This window comes from Sturnira hondurensis, unplaced genomic scaffold, assembly GCF_014824575.4.
Source record: "Sturnira hondurensis isolate 20B ecotype Veracruz unplaced genomic scaffold, ASM1482457v3 Scaffold0016587, whole genome shotgun sequence".
NCBI lineage: Eukaryota > Metazoa > Chordata > Mammalia > Chiroptera > Phyllostomidae > Sturnira > Sturnira hondurensis.
The window spans coordinates 168,998-185,710 of record NW_028089218.1 but is presented as its reverse complement, the minus strand read 5'-3'; the positions used below and the strand labels follow the sequence as shown (position 1 = coordinate 185,710).

Sequence of the window (16,713 nt, the reverse complement as noted above, 5' to 3'; positions counted from 1 at the left end):
TGCTTATTTCTTCCTTATGATCCAAATCATTGATTTGAATTCTGGTTTCCTTCCCTTCACTGTTTGTTCCCTGTGGATTTTTCTTTATTTCACTTAGTGTAACCTTCATTTCTTCTCTTGTGTTTTTGCCATGCTCAGTGAGTTCTCTGAGCATCCCAATCACCACTGTTTTGAACTCTGCATCTGACAGTTTGGCTATCTCCATTTTGTTTCATTCTTTTTCTGGGGTTTTGTTTTGTTCTTTCATTTGGGCCATATCTCTTTATTTCCTCAATTTGATAGCCTCCTTGTGCTTGTTTCTGTGTATTAGGTAGAGCTGCTTTGACTCCCTGTCTTAGTGCACCTGTTAAGTCATATGAAGCAGAGCCTTAGGTACTCACCAGGGTGGCTCTGTGTGATGGGAGGGGTCAGAGAGGGGACAGTGCCACTTCCTGGCTTCTGGAGGTTTGCCTGGTACTCACCCTGTTTCCAGTTACTGCGACCACTTCCTCTATGTGATTGGTGCCCTTCCAGCTGTTGCTTTGGTGGTGATTCTCAGAGCCAGTGGGTTTGTTTATGTTCTAGTCTGTGTGGGGGCTTTAAACAGGCTCTCTTGAGCAACTGGCAGTTTCTTCCACTGCCCCAACCCCCCTTGGTTTTTACAGCGAGAAGTTATGAGGCTTTATCTTCCCAGCACAGGAACCCTGGGCTGTGTGGTGTGGCCTAGGCCTGGGATTACTTGCTCCCAAGGTGTCCCTCCTGATTTTTATCCACCACACATGAATGTGGGACTGATTGGTCCGCTGCTGCTCCCCCTCCATGACACACCATGTCCTCTGTGCCCCAGCTCTGTGACTCCACCCCTCCTACCTATCTGGATGAATATGGCTTCTTTAAATCCTTGGTTGTCAGACTTCCATACAGTTTGATTTTATGGCAGTTCTGGGTACTTTTTGTTTTGAGGTTAGTTTATTATTGACTAATAATTAGTAATTATTCTTGTGGTTGCATGAGGTGAAGCTGTCTACCTACCTCCATCTTGACCAGAAGCAAAAGTCAGAAATATATTTTATATTATGATGTAACATATACACACACATAAGCATATGTTGTATATATGACAAATATTTCACAAAATAATATTCGCTCTTACTACATGTGATACAACTGACATTTTATTGTATTCTATTTCATTTTTTGTTTTGAGGTTAGTTTATTATTGACTAATAATTAGTAATTATTCTTGTGGTTGCATGAGGTGAAGCTGTCTATTTCATTTAAAAAATGCTTCTTGAGGCCCACAACATTGACTTCATGACCCACACTAAATCTCATAAAACTGCATTTTGAAAATCTTGCCCTAGACCAGCAGTCAGCAAACTTTTTCTCTGAAGGGCCTGTTAGTAAATATTTTAGGCCCTGGCTGGCATAGCTCAGTGGATTGAGCGCGGGCCTGTGAAGCAAAGGATCGTGGTTCAATTCCCAGTCAGGGCATATGCCTGGGTTGCAGTCCAGTTCCCAGTGAGGGACACATGAGAGGCAACCACACATTGATATTTCCCTTCCTCTCTCCTTCCCTTCCCCTCTCTCTGAAAATAAATAAATAAAATAAAATAAAAATATTTTAGGCCCTACAGGCCATATGGTTTTGTCACAAGCACAGTACTCAGACTCTGCTTTTTGCATTTTGAAAGTGGCCACATGAAATACATAAAGAGATGTTTGTGGGTCTATTTTAATACACATTTATGAATCCTGCCACTTGAATTTTACATAATTTTCACATCATGGAGTATATTTCTCTCTTTGATTTCTTAGTTTGTAGACCATACAAAAACAGGTGCTGGGCTGGATTTGGCCAAAGGCCATAGTTACTGACCCCTGCCATTCGCTTTAAGTTTCACAGGGGCAGGGACCATCATGTCTCCCCCCCCATCCCCAGTGCATCTCTAAGGTCCAACACAAAGCCTTGTGTGCTTTGTAAGTGAACTTAGTCAATGAATTAAGGGAACATTTGTAAATTGAACATTTTTATTGCAAATGTACTGTGTGTTCATAGAAGAAAAATGAGCAGTATAGGTAAACAAAATGAATAAAACAAATCCTTAGTATCCCACAACTCAGAGAGAATCATATCCTTTCATATTTTATACAGTATATAACAGGAATTTAGGAGAAGGTTATTTTCTGGCCAAGGGAGTGGTGAAAAGTTCTATTTTCCTTCAGTCCACCAGGGACCTAAGCTTCCCTGTCATGGCTGTAGGGAATATACAAGGCTCTGAGGGGTCTTATCAGGGAGCTCTACCCTCATCTGGGGTCAAGAAAGTCCTCCAGCCATAAGGAAGTGGCATTTAGCCTGAGAAGGAAATAGTTGAGCAAGAAAACCGGAAGTTCCACAATGAGAGAATGTGGTGTCTTCACATAGAGGTGTGTGGGTGGAGAGCAGAGAGGGAGCAGGAAGTGGCATGAGATCATCCCAAGAGGTTGGCAGGGACTACATGAAAAGAGCCTTGTCATCTAGATCTAACTACCAGTTTACAGGAACTAAAGAAAATAGACTTTCAGCCAAGATGGAGATGTAGGAAGATACACTTTGCCTCCTTGCACAACCAAAAGAAGATCAACAACAAATCTGAAAACAAAAAAATAACAAGGACTGCCAGAAAATTGAGCTGTATGGAAGTCCGATGACCAAGGAGTTAAAGAAGAAATATTCGTTCACACTGGTAGGACAGGTGGAGACCGGCAGCTGGGGGGTAGAGGACTCACAGCAAGGCAGTATCTGGTGGATCAGGCAGTCCCACATATTTATGCAGATAAACTGGGAGGAACAACTGGGGAGTGAGACAGACCGCAAAACCCAGGGTTCCAGCATGAAAAACTAAAACCTCAAAATCTCTGGTTGCAAAAACCTGTGGGTATTGCAGCAGTGCAAGAAACACCCAACCGTACAGGAGAGTTTGTTGGAGAGACTCATGAGGTCCTAGAACATACACAAGCCCATCCACCTGGGAATCAGCACCAGAAGGGCCCAATTTGCTTGTGGGTAATGGGGGAAATGACTGAAAGCCAACAGAGAGCTGAGCAAGTGGTATTGTCCTCTCTCTGATCCCTCCCCCACATACAATGCAATGATGTGGGTTGTCCAGCCCTAGTGAATACCTAAGGCTTCGTGAATACCCTTACAACACAACAGGTGTGCAGAGACAAAAAAGTATGGCCCAAATGAAAGAACAGATCAAAACTCAAAGAAAAAAAAAACCCACCCCAAAGCAAACAACCCCTAAGTGTTGAAGAGATAGCTAACCTATCAGATGCAGAGTTAAAAACACTGGTAATCAGGATGTTCACAGAAACTATTGAATATGGTTGCAAAATAGAGGAAAGGCCCTGGCTGGTGTAGCTCAGTGGATTGAGCGCGGGCCTGCAAACCAGAATATCGCTGTTCAATTTCCAGTCAGGGCACATGCCTGGGTTGCAGGCCAGTTCCCAGCAGGGGACTCATGAGAGGCAACCATACATTGACATTTCTCTCCTTCTCTCCTTTCCTTCCTCTCTAAAGATAAATAAATTTTAAAAAGTAGAGGGAAAAGTGAAGGCTATGCAAAGTGAAATAAAGAAAAATATACAGAGGACCAAGAATAAAGGGAAGGAAACTGGGACTCAGATCAACATTTTGGAGCAGAAGAAATAAATATTCAACCAGAACAGAATGAAGAAACAAGAATTCAAAAAAATGAGGAGAGGCTTAGGAACCTCTGGGAAAACTTTAATTGTTCTAACATCCGAATCTTAGGGGTAACAGAAGAAGAAGGAGAACAAGAAATTTAAAACTTATTTGAAAAAATAATGAAGGAGAACTTCACAAATCTAGCAAAGAAAATAAACTTTGAGGAAGTCAGGGAAGCTAAGAGAGTTCAAAGAACTTGGATCCAAGAGAGCACATACCAAAGCCCATCATAATCATATTATCCAAGATTAAAGATAAGGAAGAATCTTAAAAGCAGCAAGAGAAAAGGACATAGTTACCTACAGAGGAGTTCCCACAAGACTATCAGCTGATTTCTCAAAAGAAAACTTGCAGGCAAGAAGGGTCTGGAAAGAAGTATTCAAAATCATGAAAGGCAAGGACTTGCATCCAAGATTACTCTATGCAGCAAAGCTATCATTGAGAATGGAAGGGCAGATAAAGTGCTTCTCAGATAAGGCTAAGTTAAAGGAGTTCATCATCACCATGCCATTATTGTGTAAAATGTTAAAGGGACTTGACTAAGAAAAAGAAGATAAAAAATATGAACATTAAAATGACAACAAACTCAAAACTATGAACAACTGAACCTAAAACAAAACAAAAACAAACTAAGCAAACAACTAGAACAGGAACAGAATCACAGTGGGGAAGTAGACGGGGACGAGGTACAGGGAGTAAAAATCATAAATGTCCCTGGCTGGTGTGGCTCAGTGAATTGAGTGCTGGCCTGGGAACCAAAGGGTCACTGGGTCGATTCCTAGTCAGGGCACATGCCTGAGTTGCAGGCCAGGTCCCTAGTAGTGGATGTATGAGAGGGAATTGCACATTGATGTTTTTCTCCTTTTCCTCCTCCATTCCCCTCTTTCTAAAACTAAATAAATAAAGGCAGAAAACTATACTTGAACAACAATTAAAATAAATTTTAAAAACGAAAACTAAAACGAAAACTAAATAAATAAAATCTTTTTTAAAAAAAGAAGCATAAATGGAAGATACAAAATAGACAGGGGGAGGTTAAGAATAGTGTAGGAAATGGAGAAGCCAAAGAACTTGTATGTACGGCCCATGGATTCAAACCAAGAGGGTGAGGGATGCTGGTGGGAGGCAGGGTACAGGGCAAAGGGGAGAAAAAATGAGACAACTGTAATAAGCATAATCAATAAGATATATTTTTTAAAAAGGAACTAAAGAAAATAAATGAACAAATCAAAAAAACACCCAGAGGAAGTAATCAGCCAGATCCAGGATGAAGACAAATGGTTAAGTTTCTCATCTGATCAGTGGCATGAAAATTAAAAAGGGAGGTTTGTTAGAACAAATGGCAATTTTCTTTTTTTAAATATATTTTATTGATTATACCATTACAGTTGTTCTATTCCCCCCTGCATTCCCCTCCACCCGCACACTCCCTCTCCCACCATTCTCCCCCCCTTAGTTTATAACCACGTGTCTCAAGTTCTTTAGATTCTATATTCCCCCCCATTCTTGCCCTCCCCCGTATCTATTTTCTACCTACCATCTATGCTATTTTCTGTACCTTCTCCACCCTTCTCCTCCTCCCACCCCCGTATTTCTAACCCTCCATGTGTTCTTCATTTCTATGGTTCCACTCCTGATCTAGCTGTCCTCTTGGTTTGCTTTTGTTTTAGGTGTGGTTGTTAATAACTGTGTGTTTGCTGTCCTTTCACTGTTCATATTTTTCATCATCCTTTTCTTACATAAGTCCCTTTAGCATTGCATATAATAAGGGCTTGGTGATGATGAACTCCTTGAACTTGATCTTATCTGAGAAGCACTTCACCTGTCTTTACATTCTAAATGAAAGTTTTGCTGGATAAAGCAATCTTGGCTGTAGGTCTTTGGATTTCATGACTTGGAATACTTCTTTCCAGCCCCTTCTTGCCTGTAAGGTCTCTTTTGAGAAATCCACTGACAGTCTGATGGGTACTCCTTTGTAGATGACTGTCCCCTTATCCCTTGCTGCTTCTAGGATTCTCTCCTTCATTTTAGTCTTGGCTAATGTAATGATGATGTGCCTTGGTGTGTTCCTTCTTGGGTCCAACTTCTTTGGCACTCTCTGAGCTTCCTGGATTTCCTGGAAGTCTATTTCCTTTGCCAGACTGGGGAAGTTCTCCTTTATTATTTGTTCAAATAAGTGTTCCATTCATGGCTGTTTCTTTCCCCCTTCTGGTACCCCTATAATCTGGATGTTGGAACATTTAAAGATGTCCTGGAGGTTCTTAAGCCTCTCCTCATTTTTCTGAATTCTTGCTTCTTTATTATTTTCTGGTTGGATGTTTCATTCTTCCTTCTGGTCCATTCCATTGATTTGAGTCCCAGTTTCCTTTCCATCGCTATTGGTTTCCTGGACATCTCCCTTCATTTCAATTAGTTTAGCCTTCATATGTTCCTCTAATTTGTGACTATAATCTACCAATTCTGTGAGCATCCTGATAAATAGTGTCTTAAATTGGGCTTCTGAGAGGCTGGCAATCTGTTGGTCGCTTAGAGTTATTGACTCTGGGATTTTGAGTTCGTCTTGAGCCATCTTTTGGGCTGTTTGTGCCTGTTTCGTAGCAGGATCGGAGCCCTAAAGTGTTCACTAGAGCAGGGCAACTCAGTCGCTGGGTTGTGACGTTACATGTGGGGGCGGGGTCAAAGAGGGACAATGGCTTCCCTCCGGCGCCCGCCGCCGCCACGACCCCCACCAGCACCGCAGCCACCACCGTCACCGGGCCCATACGTTTCATTCCACTGCACGGGAGTGTGCCACCGCTGTCAGCCCTCCACCACTGGGTTTGCCCCCTGGGGCCTGCGTGGTCTGTCTCACTGTGCGCGAATGTGCGACCTTGGACAGTCTGCCCCACACCCCGACTGGTTCCGGGCTGCCTGTACGCCTAGGTCGGGGGATCTGTCCTGCCCGACCTAGCTCCGCTGCTGGCTCCGCCTCTCTTACCGTCCCGTTGAACGGTTCGTAGCTGTCGGACTTCCGTATAATTCCATTTTCTGGTCTTTGGGTGTGTCCTAGTTCTCCAGAACTTTTGTTGTATTCAAACTTGGTTGTGGGAGACGGCACAGTGTTTCCACCTATGCCCCCATCTTGGCCGAAGTCCACAAATGGCAATTTTCAAGCACCTTACATGTGGAACTGTAAACTGTATGTCTCCCATTTCAATTTTTAATACATTTTTTTTGCTACTGCCAAAAAAAAAATAGAAAGAAAGAAAATGGGCCTGGCTGGTGTAGCTCAGTGGATTGAGCACGGGCCTGCGAACCACACAGTCGCGGTTCGATTCCCAGTCAGGGCACATGCCTGGGTTGCAAGCCAGTTCCCGGCAGGGGAGGCATGAGAAGCAACCATACATTGATATTTCTCTCCTTCTCTCCTTCTCTCCTTCTCTTCCCCTCTAAAGATAAATAAATATTTTTTAAAAAAAAAGAAAATGGATGTTGGTCTGTTACAGAATAAAAGAGACTTAAGGGACACAACCAAAAGCTGTGTATGGATTTCTTAAAAAATATTTTATTTATTTATTTATTTTAAGATTAATTTATTTTTAGAGAGGGGAAGGGAAGGAGAAAGAGAGGAAGAGAAACATCAATGTATGGTTGCCTCTGGTGTGCCGCCTACTGGGGACTGGGCCACAACCCAGGCATGTGCCCTGAGTGGGTACTGAACCGGTGACCCTTTGTTTCACAGGCCAGCACTCAATCCACTGAGCCACAACAGCCAGGGCAAATTTTATTTATTTTTTGGAGAGAGGGGAAGGGAAAGAGAGAGACATCAGTGTTTGAGAGGAACATTCACTTGTCTCTCACATGCTCCCAACTGGGGACCTGGCCTGCACCCAAGGCATGTGCCCTGACTGGGAATCAAACTGGCAACTTTTTGGGTTTCAGTCCAGCACTCCATCTGCTCCAGAACAGACCTTGAGGGAGGCATGTGAAAGATACACTACTACCGAATGGACCCACCTTTGTTCTTCAAGGATCCCCTCACCCTGTACTAGGTTTGCCCTGCCTGCCACCAGGGAAAGACGTCTCTCAATGCCAGAGATTGGTGAAAAGGAAAGGGATTATTTATATAAAAAATTATACAGACTTAGAGTAATGACTAATGTCTTCATTAAAAATACTAAAGTTTTTTAGAATACCCACAAACACAGTCCTTCCTTCTCCCTCTGCCCGGTCTGGGGTACAGTCTCTCAGGAAAGGAAGTAGACGTCTGTGGTTCAGGCAGCCCCTCAGTTCCAGCACCATCAGCTGTGTCACCACCTCGATGTCCAGTTAATCCAAAACCGTTTGGCACTTTCTCAGGCCCACCAGCAAGAGTCCTTTCACCCCTTTTCTTCCAGGCAAAGTCTCTCCTGCTTCCTAAGCCATGTGGTAAAAAGGGCACACCCCAAAGCTGCACGGTCCCAACTTCCGCCAAAGCCCTGTGGTCCCCCAAAGCCCCGTGTGGCTGCTGCACCTGGGTTTAAATCCCAGCACCAATCTTCCTCTGTAGCACATTCCTGACTCCTTCCACAATCATTTACACCTGCCAGCATTTCCCATTCTTCCAGCTTTACTGGGCTGCCATAGTAAGTCAGAGCAGACATGGCCCCATGGTGTGGAGCCAATCACCTCCAAACTCTCATGCTGGTGCTGTAACTAGGGGGATTTGCCTCCCAATTGTATCATGGGTTGAAGTCACTCCCATCCCCCTGGAGCAAATCATTGTCACAGCTATTTAACATATCCATGAAACCAGTTAAAGGTTATAGATATGTTAAATGACCCTTCTAGAGGTTAGCTGCAAAACTGTTGCTATGCAAAACAACTCTCAATGGCCCTGCTCCATGCATCCCTTCCCCCACCTCAGACTTGTAAATATATATATATACAGGACATCCTGTGTGTGTGTGTGTGTGTGTGTGTGTGTGTGTGTGTGTATTTCCTGGGCACCCTGAGTTCTGGACCCCATTATAAATCCACATTTGGGGCCCCTCTTGGCTTCACCCTGTTACATATCCACTGAGCCACACCAGACAGGCCTGCCTTGATTGGAACTAACCAACTGTAAAAGGCATCTTTGAGTTAAGTAAAGAAATTTTAATATGAACTGGGAGAATAATTATTAATTTTATCTGGTATGATAATGGCATGCTGGTTACATTAAAAAAAAAAAAACAACCCTTATTAGTCCTGGCTGGTGTGGCTCAGTGGATTGAGTGCTGGCCTGTGAACCAAAGGGTTACCAGTTCTATTCCCAGCCAGGGCACATGCCTGGGTTTGGGCCAGGTCCCCAGTAGAGGGTGCATGAGAGGCAACCACATATTGATGTTTCTCCCCCCCCTTTCCTCTTCCCTTCCCCTCTCTCTAAAAATAAATAAGTAAAATCTTTAAAAAGAATAGCCCTTATTAGTTATAGGTTCATATAAGTGAGATGACTAATATTTGGAGTGTGCTTTAAAACATTGGGAAAAAACTGGGGGCATGTGATATTGTGATACAATAATAAATAATAAGTACCAGTTTAAAATTCCTGGAACTAGTACTTGTAAAACCCTCTGAATTTCCTGAGTAATAAGAGTCAGAGGAGTGTCTTTTGTTATTCATAAGCCCCTTTCAACCATACTTGCCTTTTTGCTACTGAGGTGGTGACTCTTGGTAGGCCCACAGGCAGCTTCAAGATTATTTCTCAAGAATAACCTCCTGCATGTCTCGTTGCACACAGCCATCTGTGATTTTTTAAGAGGGAGCTGTGGGTCCTGTATCAACCCAGACCTGCTCTTCTACCCTGTAGCATTTAATACCAAAGTTATTGCTCCTAAATTATTCACTCTCATGTTCTATTTTAGTTAAAGGTTCTTCAGGAAGCTGATGTTACTGATCTGTAAAATGAAGCAACTCCTTCACATTAATACCCCCTGGTTTTAGTACTTTCTTGGTTTTTCCCTCCCCTCATATTGACTATCTTCTTGGTGGCTAGAGGCCTTAGAGGTACTTCCTGCTGTCACGGCATAATTTTTCACTTTGCAGACAGCTTGGAGGCTATTGGCTAAAGCTTAGACTGACCAACATTTGAACTTAGTCTAGCATCGAAAGTCCAAACTAGAAATCTTTTAAAATGTTTTCATTTTAGTTATTACAGATAATAGCCAAAAGATTGTATATTTTACTTTTTTTCTTATTAGTTTGTATTTTCTTATGCATCCAGAGACCCAGCTCCTGGTAGCTGGATCTAACTTCACATTCCACTTGTAACTTTTACTTTCAGTAAATGATTGCAGCACAGCCGAGGCCCCATACCAGTGGTGACCATGTGACCACCCAGGAATCAAAGCTTCCTCATTCCCCACCCTTTCATTCTTTTTTCCAAACTGAAATAGGAGAGCGGCATAAGAACTATATGAGTTAACTGAAGTCAAACAAAGTTAAGTCAGGGGCCTGCTCCATGCTGCCTGACTTGGAACTCAGCTGACCTGAGAGGCAAGCGAATCATGAAGAGCCTCCAGGCAAAGAAAATGCCAGCACAGATTGAATAATAGCTACTCACCCTTACCTTATCATTTACCTGTACCACCAAGGGAAAACAGTCCACAAAATGTACCTCGCAAAAGTTAAAGTTAAACCCAACATGTTTTTCCACTCTGTATTTCCCCATACCAGCAATTTTCTGTAGAAACTGCAAACAGATATAAGCTCAACCTCTGGAGATGGTTGGGGTCTCTTCCTTCTCATGGAAGGAGAGTCTGCTATTCTGACGGAACGGTTTTTCTTGCTTGTCCTCTCTGCTCAATAAAACCTGCTTTTCCACTTTTACCTTTTGACTGGCTGATGTCTTAAAGTCTGAAATTCTTTCCTACAAGAAGCCAAGGCTCTTTTTGGTTTAGGGCTTAAGTCTCCCCTAAGGGACTTGCTCCTTCTACATCAAAACCACATATTCCTGTGAGCCAGGGCCAATCTAGCAAATCCCACTTCTGACCCCAACTATTAGCTGTTTTCACGACCAGCACTTCTTACACCAAATTTGTGGGTTATTTTTTCCCCCTCACCAACCAATTCTCCATATACCCACACACTAACTGGGTGTCCTACAATTCAATCAGTTCTGACACTAAATACCCAGAGTGAGCTTAATCCCACAAGAGTGCCCTCCAGCTCAGATGCCAGTCATAAGTCCTGGCCTCCCGTAAACCTGACCAACTGACTCTGCATTGGGGGTTTCTATGACCCCCTCCTCTGGTTCACTAATTTACTAAAATGGCTCACAGAACTCGGGAAAAACAGTTTACTATTTATTACTGGTTTATTATAGAGGAAGAGCCAAACGGAAGACACACACAGGGCAAGACATAGGGAGGTGGTGTGGAGCTTCCATGCTCTCTAGGTGCACCATCCTCAGCACCCGTGTGTTGTTCACCAACCCATTGGGCAGGGGTAGGGTTCTTCATGAAGATTCCATTATGGCAGCTGACTGAATAAATACTGATGGTTAACTGCTGGGGTCCAGCCTCGGCGGGGTTCAGAGTCCCCAAAGGATGGATGGCGCAGGCGAATGAAGAGTCAGCCATCTGATTAGATGTCGGAGAACAACCAGCCTCTGTGGGACTGACTGAACTCATGGAGTTTGATTTAGGCTTTATTTTTATAGAGATTGTTGTATAACATTAAAGGAACAGGTGCATGGCGTGATCAGTTAAGCAGAAAAAAAATAATACAGAGGTAACCAGGAAAAGTACAAGAATTTCCATAGTTTCAGTTATGTTAAACAAAAGTTGTTTTGACCAGGAGAGCCATTAATCAGACAATTTGAAATAGCTCTATGTACAGAGTTTGAATGTCTTATTGTTTATTAAAGGTCTTAGAATTTGACATGGGGCAAAAAGGTATGCTAGACAGAGCAAAGGTTAGGAAGTTCATTATAAGGCCTTTGTGATGCCTAACTTAGCTTTCTGTCGAAAATATTTCTTTTTTTAAAAAATTTATTTATTTACCTTTAGAGGGGAAGGGGAGAGGGAGAGAAACATCAATGTATGGTTGCCTTTTGTGTGTCCCCTGCTGGGAGTTGGCCTGCAGGGAACTGGCCGGCAACCCAAGCATGTGCCCTGACTGGGAATCGAACCGTGATCCTCTGGTTCGCAGGCCTGTGCTCAATCCACTGAGCTACTAAAATATTTCTTTATGTACTATGAACTCTAACTCCTTGGTAATCATTTCTACGTGCTTAGTTTGTAGTAGCTAACCAGCTTCTCTTATTTCTTTGCCTGTCTAATTCTAATTGATATATATAATCCTGTCCAAGGTAGAGAAGGGGCTGTTACTCCAACAGTTTTTAGACATTCAGGGGCTACTTCATTAGTGGGGAACTTTGTTCTCTGGTCAAGAAATTATTTTGTACAACTTCATCGGAATTATGTGAATCAATGAACCTGAAATACAGGTGTTTAACAATCCCACCACCTTTTGATCACCAAAACAAACATGTGAGGAGAGATAGACAGGAAATCCAGCCACAGCTGCCTCTGCCTTGCAGATGCATCTCAACCGTGCCCTGCCCCACCCCCCTGTGTCAAGGAACGGTTGCTGGTCGCTCCCAACAGTTAACTCAATCTCCAGCCCCCCTCACATTTCCCCGGAGGTTGAGGGGTGAGGTTGAGGTTGAGGTTAGAGGACTGAAAGGTCCAGTCCTCTAGTCATATGGCTGGTTCCTCTAGCAACCAGCCCTCGTGTGAGGTTAAATACCACCTAGGGTCGCCTCATTAACATAAACACGCATGTGGTTGACAGGAGCTTATGATAACAAAAGACACTCCTATCCCTCGTATCACTCTGGAAATCCCAAATGTTTTATGCCAGGAACTTCAGACAGACCAAATATATATTTCTCACTACATCATAGTATCACAGGGGGTAATAATAAAATGGTAAAAATGTTGATAATTGTTGAAGTTGAGTGATGGGTACCTAGAAAGTCATTATACTAAGTCTCTGGGCTTGTGTGAATATTTGGAAACTTAGATAATAAAATATTTATAATAAAAGAAAGAGAGTGCACACAGCACCTTATAAGCCATAGCAAGGAGTTTGAACTTAATTTTTAACTTTTTATTTTGAAATAATTTTAGATTTTTAAGTGAGTTGCCAAGATAATAGAGCATTCCCATACACCCTGCCTCCATCTCCCTTTAATGTTACATCTTATAGAACCATGGCATATTTATCAAAACCAAGAAATTCACAGTGGTCCAACACCATGAACTAAACTACAGACTTTATTCAGGTTTCTCCAGTTTTTCCACTCTTGTCTTTTCTGTTCCAGGATCCAGTTCGGGCCACCGCATATTTAGTCATTGTGTCTCCTTAGTCTCAATTAATCTGCCAGTTTCTAGGTCTTCCTTTGCCTCTCATGACTTTGACACTTTTGAAGAATGGTGGTCAGGCAATTTGTAGACTGTTTTACAATTTGGATTTGTCTGATGTTTTCTCAGGATTCGACTGAAGTTACAGGTTTTTGCAAAGAACACTGCAGTGGCGATGTGGGCTTCTCATTGCATCATGTCAGGGAGCGTATGATGTAAACACGACTTATTACTTCTTTAACCTTAATCACTTGGTTAAGGTGGTGTCTACCACTATTTTTCCTTTTCTATACTCAGTGAGAGTCACTAAGTCCAGCCTACACTGAGGGGACTTTAAAAGCAGAGTAACATCACTGAGATTTGGGGGCAGGGTAATGTGTTTGAATGTCTATTTGAGAAGGAATATGCTGGCTCACAGGTGGAGATGAGTTTGTGGCAGAGTATGTGTTGGGACTGGACCTAAACTGGTGGATTTGACTGACTAGCAGTCTGACCCAGCAGGAGTTGGTTCCTGATGGGAAACATGTGAGGAGAGAAGGTAAAGTCACCCACTGCCTCCAGGTTTCTACCTTGAGCAGGTGAGTGGCTGGGGCCTTGCACTGAATATACACCAAGGGGTCTGTGTGACCCTTGGAGGTTGTGTGCTTCCCGACCCGCAGTGAGAAGCTACTTTCTGTTTCTTGGTCTGGCTTTGGGTCAGGCCCCTGAGGGCTGCAAGATTGGGAAGATGATTTACCTACATATACACTAGAAGTTTGGGGTTACCAAGGACGGTCAGAGTCTCAAGTATGAGAGGGGACAACCTCTGAGGGGCTGCAAGAAGCTGGAGGAAAATGTCATCAAGAAATACTTCTCTCCTCTTCTCGCTTAGTGACCCAGTTATGAGCACTTGACGGAGTGGTTTCAAATAAGCAATTTTATTTACCTTTTCCGTGTTCTGCTGACCGGCCTCCGCCTAGGCCTTGCGTGTTTTGTGTCCCTTTCCCGGGTCTGCTCGGGGAGTGGCGGGCCAGACTGCTACCTCTCAGACTTCACCTCCGCCGGCGGGAGCCCCGCCCAGGTTTCTTTTCTCCTCGGCGCCTCCGGGCCGGGGCTGGGGCGGGAGGAGCGGGCGTGGAGGCCGGAGGCCCCGGCCCAGGCACCGGCCGGGCCCCACTGGCTGGCGGAGGCTTGTAGACCAGGTGGAAGATGAAGGCGTTGCAGTACCTGAGGGGGCGTGGCGCCGTCAGGGGCGGATTCCCACCGGGCGGAGGGAAGCGGAGTCTTTGGGGGTGGGCGTGGAGTTGGAGAGATTTTGTGAGTTGGACCTCAAGAGGGGTGTGTTGGGGTTGTCGAGACCCGCCAGCGGCGTGGTGAGTAGTCAGGGCAGAAAAGGCAGGTTGTAGGGTTGGGGCAAGGAGGGCCCCAGGAGAGCAGAGACGAGGGTAGGGGTGGGCCTTTTAGGATGCGCAGCTAGAGAGGAAGAAGTTAAGGGCCGTTGGTGGGGGGCAATAGGGAGGGTGGCGGGCCCCTACCAGGGCATGCAGTTGTCGGCGGCTCTGAGACGAAAGGGGGAGCGGAAGGGGTTGGGCTGTGGAGGGCTGGTGCCCCCTCCGGTGGCCACTGCCATGGTCTGGTCATCCATCACGCATCCGTACTCGCTGCTCTCGGTGAAGAAGGCTGGTACTCGGAGGGACTGGGGTGGGGGTCGGGCCTCGGTCACTCTCGGGCTCCTTCCCCCAGGGACCTCCCCCCACGCTCCGCCGCTGCAGCAAAGGTTATAGACTGGGTTGGAAACTGAGGACCCAGATAGACCGGAGTGGAGGAGAGGTACAAGGCAGACGCAGGGAAGGGCAAGAGGACCCATGGAGAAGCGGAGACTTTCAGGAAAGGAGGAGGGACTGGGCAGCAGGTGAGAGAAGTTCCCTCTTGCCCCTCGCCCACCTGTAACCGGGGCAGTGAGCTCAGCCAAGTGTCCTTGAGACCAAAGCCAGAGTTAAATCCTGTGAACGAGAAGAGAGAAGGGAGAAGCTGGCTCCCATGGTTTTCTTCTCCCACCTTCTCCCACTCCGATCTCAGGTTCTTACCAATAACCAAGTCAGGCTTGGGCCCCTGGAGCAGGTGGTAGGGCCGTGCAGACACTTTGATCTGCAGGTCCCTTCGGCCCCCCTTCTCCTTCATTCCAGAACTGAGCCGTGCTGATACCCCAGAACCAGGACGGACAGATACTTCGGGGCCATCCTGGGGAGCCAAGAGTGGGGTGAAGAAACCACTGGAAGTTAGGGTACTGGAGGATGCGTCAGGCAGGACAGCCAAGTGGGGAGGAGGGTGCAGAAGGGCAAGTTCCAGTAAGGAAGACCATAGGGTCCCCCTCAGCCCTCACCCTCTGCAGGGTAAAATGCTGCTGGTCACTCTCTGGGGGCAGACCGTCACCCACAAACTGTAGTTCCAAGGCCACGTGGGGAAGCAAGACCAAGAGCTCCTAAAAGACAGAGAGGGCAGATCTAGGTCCCATCCTGCATCTACTTTCACACCCAAATGCCCAACTTCTGGGCCTGGAGGGACTTACCCAAAACACCATGACAAGGTCAAACTCCTTCCCGGCCTCCACCACATGGATTTTCAGTGACTGTTTGTTCTGGATATTGAGCTCAGGGACTGTGTGAGAAGCTAGATATTTAAGGATGTGGTCTCTCTCCTTGTCCCTCCCGTCCCCTCCCAGCTCCCATTGCCCCTCTTCATGCACTCCTCCCCCTGCGCTCGCTCTCCTTACAGGCCTGGGGCACCAGGCGGGTGATGACGTAGTACACAGTCAGTGGGTAGGTGAGAAGCACAGCCATGGGGGAGTCCAAGCTGAGGCCCCGCCATGCGTAGTAATCCTGCCACGAGCCTGGGGAGAGTGCGTTACTGGGGGACCTGGCCCCCGGTCTCAGTCCCAACACCTCCAGTCTAATAGTCCCCTTTATCTCAGACACCCAGACTGCAGGCTCTCCAGTCCCTGCTCCTATCCCTAGTTCCTACAGGGCCCCTCCAGCTCACCCAAGAGGCCCCTGGGTGGATCTGGAGGCACAGAAGGCATCAGGGCAGGCCCATCCCCTTGGAGAAGCTGGTAGGGATCTCCTGAGAAGAGGAAAGAAAGGAGCCTGGTGTCAGGGAGACCCCCCCCCACCCCCCACTGGCATATTTTCTTCTTCCTTCCAAAGGAGCTGTATTACTTGAGAGGATCTGGAACTGCAGCAAGAGGAATGGGGGGAGGGGGTTGCCTAGGATGGAGTTTCTGGATCGGAGGGCAGCAGTGATTTAGAAGGTTAGGAAAAGGCCTGAAATGGTCCTGGTAGTAGTGGTAAGGTTCAGTGTGTATACGGTGGGGTTTTCAGGGACTCAGGCAACTTTATTCTCTCCTCTCCTTTCCCCTAGTCTGAGAGGCCCATGCCTGAAGAGAAGTCCCACGAACCATTGAGAAAATGTCCCACGAACCATTGAGAAGAAGGCCGAGAGATGGAGTGCTGCCCTGGGGGTGCCTGGGGGTGCCAGGGCCTGGAATCAGCATGCTGATCTGTGTCCAGTAGCCACGAGTAAGACCCCGTGAAGCCAGGAAGGCCTCCTTGTTGAAGGTGTCACTGGTTACCTCTGGAGAAGAAAGAGAAGGGCTGAGGG

The 16,713-nt window shown here is 45.7% G+C and overlaps 1 protein-coding gene across 1 annotated transcript in view; it reads right to left on the bottom strand.

Annotated features, from left to right (window-relative positions):
- ZMYND15 (zinc finger MYND-type containing 15) overlaps positions 1-16,713 on the bottom strand; it is a 47,451-nt gene that overhangs the window by 27,495 nt on the left and 3,243 nt on the right. The window contains exons 5-13 of the mRNA XM_037066203.1: positions 16,534-16,686; positions 16,096-16,176; positions 15,830-15,946; positions 15,626-15,714; positions 15,440-15,538; positions 15,144-15,297; positions 15,001-15,059; positions 14,592-14,752; positions 14,003-14,283 (exon numbers count right to left, since the gene is read on the bottom strand). Of these exons, the coding sequence (XP_036922098.1) occupies positions 14,109-14,283; positions 14,592-14,752; positions 15,001-15,059; positions 15,144-15,297; positions 15,440-15,538; positions 15,626-15,714; positions 15,830-15,946; positions 16,096-16,176; positions 16,534-16,686 (1,088 nt within the window). The 3' untranslated portion in view covers positions 14,003-14,108. The remainder of the gene's footprint in view (positions 1-14,002; positions 14,284-14,591; positions 14,753-15,000; positions 15,060-15,143; positions 15,298-15,439; positions 15,539-15,625; positions 15,715-15,829; positions 15,947-16,095; positions 16,177-16,533; positions 16,687-16,713) is intronic.